The sequence below is a fragment of the Neolamprologus brichardi genome, chromosome 5 (assembly GCF_056152115.1).
Source record: "Neolamprologus brichardi isolate AB-2024 chromosome 5, ASM5615211v1, whole genome shotgun sequence".
NCBI classification, from domain to species: domain Eukaryota; kingdom Metazoa; phylum Chordata; class Actinopteri; order Cichliformes; family Cichlidae; genus Neolamprologus; species Neolamprologus brichardi.
The window spans coordinates 7,219,589-7,225,588 of record NC_142108.1 but is presented as its reverse complement, the minus strand read 5'-3'; the positions used below and the strand labels follow the sequence as shown (position 1 = coordinate 7,225,588).

The following is a 6,000-nucleotide window of genomic DNA, read 5'->3' as shown; positions in this document are numbered from 1 at the left end:
ACCTATATCATCACTTCCTCAAAACCCTTCACGTACTCTTCCTTCAGGATTACCCCTCTTTCTTAACTTTCTCTTCCACAATTTGAATCCGCATCCAAAGCTCCTGGCTTTGCTCCCCGTTCACCTGGTCTTCTGCACATAAAACACATCTACCTTCCTTCTCTCCATTATATCATCCACAGACAACTTCTGTAATATGTGAGACTTTTGGAAACCTAAAGAAAGGGTAGCAGATGTGTGCTCTAATGCTAGTTTTGACCCAGGAAGAGACTCATACCTGGAAGACATACATGCATCCGTTGCCACTGCAGGTTAGATTAAATGGATAACTGATAGTCTTTTTGTTCACAACATAGAAAAAAAGAAAATAAATTATAGGGGAAAATTAACATTGTTCTTCCTTTAGCCTAATATTGTGTGAGTTATTAAGGACCCAAGATGCCTTCACATCGCAACTACTCAGTATTTTTATTCCTTGTCTCCCTGGCCCACATCTTGAGACATTGTCCCACATTCTGACTGGCTCGACAGGTCATGCGCTTTTCTAAAATCTGGATTTTACCCAACACATGTGAAGGGAAGGCTTTTTATTATAGGGAAATAAAGAATAACCAGTCTAAAGTTTCCCCACTACTATCTACTATCATCTTCGTCCCCATGACAACCGTTTCTGCGTCTAACAGTGCTTCCACTTAGAAACTAAGCTTCTCTACAGTTCAGTTTCAGCTATGTGGTGGACACACAAAAGACCCGTAACAGCTTGCAACTGAATTGAAAAATATGGTATGTCGTACTTATTTTTTCCCCTTTTGCTTACAGAGTTAAATTACCAAATGCTACTCGTTAATTGTGTTCAGCAAAGCCAATCACAAAGGCTGAATGCTAAGGCTAAGCACCCGGCGTATGTTTAACACCCTGTCGGTTAAAACAGCGGTCCCCAACCCCGGTACCGGTCCGTGAGTCATTTGGTACCGGGCCGCGAGAGTGAGACTCGGGTGTAAAATGTATGGTTTTCAGTGTTTTCATCGGTTTTTAGCGTTATTTTGTTATCGGTTTTTTTTTTTTTTTTTCGTTAACTCGGTTTTCCTGGGTCTTTTCACGTGTGTTATGAATAAATCTTCCTTTTTTCGGTTTTATTTAGTTTTATTTAGTTGTATTTATCCGCGACACCTTAAAGGCCGGTCCGTGAAAATATTGTCGGGCATAAACCGGTCCGTGGCGCAAAAAAGGTTGGGGACAGCTGGGTTAAAAGACTACCTCCAGCTGAAGTCGGGCAAAACGTTTAACGTACATCGTGTATTCAGCGTTAAGTAATGTCTAGTTTCCCTTTTACATTTTGTACTATTATCTACTTTAGTAACGCGTGTATGAACTTATATGTGCAACATATAAAGCTTCAACTTTTCATACACATTTAATATTCGTTAAATCATATCATTGAAGAAGTAGGTGACTAAACCCAGCTGTCATTGCTCACACATACACTTTTTAAAAATCCTGCTTGAAAGAGTGAGAACACAGGATTTCCTGGTTCCGGGGTACCTCATCCACCCAGAGATCCTCCAGAGCCCAAGCTTTCAACTCGTCAGAAATACAATGTCTTTAAAGTGGGGAAAGGATCTATGAGAGATCAGAGGGGAATATTCTCTGAGACAATCTCTACATTAAAATTCCAGGTAAAAGCTTCTCTGATTCCTCTAAAATGACTGATTGTTGTTGCTCTAATGAGAAACTCTTGAGTAATTGCTTATGTGTTTGCGGCTTGTACATCTAATGCCCAGCAGGTGTCAGAGCCTCAGTCCATGGTGACATTTGGTCATAACTCACGGGAGGGTGAGTACTGTATGGCATTTTAGACATCTGATATTTTATTGTTGCATTGATTTTTTTTTAAAATCTCCTAGAAAAAAAATCCCAAAACATTTTGTGCTATCTGTAAAATATGACTTCTGTTTACTTCAAAAGCAGTCGCCAAGACTCCACCTCATCGACCCAGATGGGCTGCTGAGGATTGCCTTGTACCACATGTACAACATAATTCATTCTTCTCGGAGAATCCATACTTTTGCCGGGGTGGAGAAAAACCCAAAGTCCAAATACCCTACAAAACCCGTCCTGGCTCCATTCCCCGCAAATTAGCGATAGAGAGGTGTGTACTATTTTTGTGTACTACACATGGCATCTGCTGCTGTAGTCATGGTTATTTTGAATACTGTAAGATCAGATTCAGTGGTCACGTCTCATATAGTGTGCAATACATGCTCATTTTTCCTATATTGTACAGCAGCTTTTAGTAGAGTCATTAAGTTGTTTTATCTCAAAGTACTGCTGTGAAATAACTGCGTCTTTATATACTGTGTTGCTAACAGATGTCGAAGGGAATACTTACATTTACATGTTGAAGAGCTCCTGGCAGAAAAGGGCATAGATTCTGATCTCTTATTGCCAAGACCATTGAAAAATAACACCATACCAGACGGTCCTATTTCGCTGTTCCTCCCACTGGAGGTGAGCCTGTTACACAACTGTCCAATCAAGTCCCTCTTTTTAGACTTTTTTTTTTCCTCATTGCAATACTTTCCATATTTATATATAATGTTATATACACCAAACTTTCCCATGTTTTTTATTAAGCTGTTTGATAATGAAGAATATGACTGCCGGACTCCAGAAGACTGGCTTGCTTTGGGCAATGCTGAAGGATCACCTGATCGAAAACCTATTCCTGGAAAAGCCCTGCTACCTACAGATGATGAAATTACAAATGGTAAAGTATCATAGATATGTACATGTAGCTGCTGTATTGGAGTTGGAGCTTGGCCTCCTAATGTCTGTAGATCTATGTAGGCAAAGGTCAATTTAAAATCAGTGAATCAATGAATCTTCAGCCATTTTTTAAAAGGGTGTTTAGTTTGTTACAAATGATACATAGGATATAGTTTATCTGTAAACTGCATTTCAACAATGTGTGGTGCTCAAGTTTTTTGGCACTTTTTCTTCCTTTTAATCCTTTTTTGGGATTAATTTAAGATATTCATTAAAAGGTAATGAGAAGCAATTTATAAGTGGCCATACAACAATACAACACAGACACCAGTGAATTTATAGATAAATGTAGTAATGTGTTATTAAATCCCTCTTTTCTGTTCTTTTGCAGATGAGTCTGCAAGCGCAAGCCCACCTCCGAAGTACAGCTGGCATTTAGTTGGAATTCTTGATTACTGTACGGAGAAATGTCAGTATCTGGTAGAGAAGGTCCACCAGACAGACAAAAATGGAAGTCCTGATATAAATGAAGAGCATAAGCAGAGTAAATCCCCTGGTTGTTTTTAATGTCTTTAAACTGTTGTAACTCTAGAGTGTTGTCTCTTCATCTCTCTCTCTGCTGTTACTGACCATGTCATTGATCTGTCGCCCTCTTTCTGCATAGAAACAGACTCTTTAATAGCAGGCAGTAAGTACTGGATACCCAGGATCAGACTGTTATTCTGTGCTGAAGACCCACGTGTCTTTGTTGAGCGGGTCCAGTTTGCCTTGCGCTACAGAGAGGAAACAGAGGCACTTATTTTCTACCACTTTTCAGTGGACTGCATGCCCATCTGTAGGAAAACACCGTCTCTCAATACTGATAGTCTCCAGAGAATCAAACGACGTGGCCTCTCAGCTCCTGGCCTTAAGCTGAAAAAGTGAGTGATATCCTGTCTTATTAATTCTGTATGATCTGCTTTTTTACTAACTAACAGGATGGATAAATGCAATATTGTGTGTGCAGTTTAGAGACGTGTGTTGCAGGCTTGGAGAAGGAGGTCAGACTGGATTATGACCGTACAATGAACCGCTTGATTTTTGACAAAGTAGTGATGAGCTGCCCTGAAGACCTTTCACATATCACCCTGCCACAGAAGGACCCTGAATATGTGCCTTCACAAGGTAAGATATTTAGCATTATGCACTTCCTGGTCACTCAGGTCTTAATTAAGGAAATGTAGCATCTGCTAACACCTTCAGAATCAAAACACTGTTGTGTTTTATCTATGCAGGGTGTGTTCCGGTTCCTTACTCTGCCTATGAGGCGAATCGAGCTGCATTTATTTTCAAGTCCATGCAAACTAGGCCAGAGCTGATCTGTGTGCTTTCTGAAATGTGGCATGAGTGCAAAAAAGTAGAAAACATGAGGCTGTTCAACTTGATGTTGGGTAAACCACTTCCATTGCATCAATTTGAACTTGACCAGTCTCAGACGCATACTCAGGTACTGTTGCACCGAGAGAGTATCAAGTAAAAACCTGTGTTTACCGGCCGGGGTTACTAAATAGGGCAAATTAGCCTGTGAGTGCAATCCCCAAATAGTGCTGATAGTTGTGGTCATTTTTATGGGTAATTTACAAAAGTTGTGCTGTTTGCAAAGCACAGACAATTCAATTCACTATCAAGTGCAAAAAAGTTTCAAATTCAATGTTAAATATTGGCACAAATAGCAATAAATAGTGAGTTGCGAGTGTTAGTAAATCTGTTTGCATACTTGATTTAGATATTCTCTGTGTTTTGCGCCTTAAGAAAAAAACTCCCAGACATCCATATGCAACAGAGCTAGTCACAATAATCTCAGACTTTTCACCTCTAACATGCAATTTTGCCACTGCGTGATCTTTTCAAATTTCAACAGTACTTTGTTTTTACACCAGAAAATGAGTTTGCTCCGGCAAATCTGGCTAAATGTCTTCATATCCCTTTTTTGTTCTGACTTGAAGAACAGTCAAACAAAACATACATCTTAGCCATATAAACAAGATAGCGTCTGTAGTTATTTAATAAGCATATAGGAGATTATTCATTTTGTTACTACAGGTTTACCAATATAAATATCTTAATCTAACCTCTTTTTCCTTATCCAGATAACCCTGTTTCTTAGAGATAACTGGACCAGCACACTGTCCAACAGCATTCGGTACAACCTTGCGAATATGGGCAAGGGAACATACAACATAAACGAGACTTGCTGGGAGACTTACAAGGTTTCTAAGCTGTCTAAACTCCTCAATCTGGTGCATTACAACATGCAGGACTCCCTCCGCGTCCTTGTGAAGAACTCACTGGTCAGCCTGACCAAGGTCGTGATGGATGCCTGCCACAATGTCCTGATGTGTCCTCAGGACTTCGTCTGGGGGAATGACCTAATCACTAGCCACTACAAGTACGATAAAATGCATTTGCACAACTTTCTCTTTTCCTTTTCCCATTTTTTGGACTTTGTAATAATGAATGAAATATAACTGATTAAAATAATTATTATTTATGTCTGTAATATAACAATTATCCATGTCTAGGCCAAAGAAGAATCCTATTTTCCTGGTGGACCTGGTTCTGGATGAAAGTGGGGTTCATTACAGCACCCCCTTGGAGAATTTTTCAGCATCTACAGTGAACCTGTTTGATAACAGCATTATGTGCACACGTAGTGTGCCTCTGCTTAATAGGGTAAATCAAATCTCCTGAGTAATACAGCATACTTTACAAATGAGAATGCAATGAGGCTTCAAAATATAGTACTTTGAAAAAAAGGTTTAAGTATTCTCTCTTTTTGTCAAATTTTATTAGGAAAAATGGGACGGAAACATTCAAGCATAGATGGAATTAAAGTATATAAGACAAAAACAGAGAATTTGTGTAGTTCTAAGGAGCTCGAAGATTAGTATTTACTATGACCACCTTGATTCTCCTGCACAGTCTGCACTCTCTTAGAAAGGCATTCTAAGAAAGTGTAGTGTTCAGGATTAGTTTTCCAGGTTTCTTCAAGGACATTCAAAGCTCCTTGGATGTGAGCTGTCTTTCGTTTCATGACAGAGTCTCCACTGTGTCTTACAGATGGACACTCACTCCATATAACCTATTGTCACTGATTTTCAGTCCAGTTCTTTTATAATTCAGCATGCCTCAGCCTTTTCTCCCTGTTTCCCTTCCATAAGGTTGGTTACTTGACAGCCACCCTTCAACTTAGAC

General features: G+C 39.5%; 1 protein-coding gene across 1 annotated transcript in view; it reads left to right on the top strand.

The window, feature by feature from the left end:
- Nucleotides 1-686: 686 nt before the first annotated feature.
- dnah1 (dynein, axonemal, heavy chain 1) overlaps nucleotides 687-6,000 on the top strand; it is a 29,140-nt gene continuing 23,826 nt past the window's right edge. Inside the window, exons 1-12 of the mRNA XM_087840582.1 lie at nucleotides 687-783; nucleotides 1,509-1,676; nucleotides 1,782-1,833; nucleotides 1,966-2,149; nucleotides 2,370-2,508; nucleotides 2,635-2,767; nucleotides 3,158-3,310; nucleotides 3,431-3,686; nucleotides 3,773-3,930; nucleotides 4,041-4,252; nucleotides 4,896-5,194; nucleotides 5,328-5,478. Of these exons, the coding sequence (XP_087696708.1) occupies nucleotides 781-783; nucleotides 1,509-1,676; nucleotides 1,782-1,833; nucleotides 1,966-2,149; nucleotides 2,370-2,508; nucleotides 2,635-2,767; nucleotides 3,158-3,310; nucleotides 3,431-3,686; nucleotides 3,773-3,930; nucleotides 4,041-4,252; nucleotides 4,896-5,194; nucleotides 5,328-5,478 (1,908 nt within the window). The 5' untranslated portion in view covers nucleotides 687-780. The remainder of the gene's footprint in view (nucleotides 784-1,508; nucleotides 1,677-1,781; nucleotides 1,834-1,965; nucleotides 2,150-2,369; nucleotides 2,509-2,634; nucleotides 2,768-3,157; nucleotides 3,311-3,430; nucleotides 3,687-3,772; nucleotides 3,931-4,040; nucleotides 4,253-4,895; nucleotides 5,195-5,327; nucleotides 5,479-6,000) is intronic.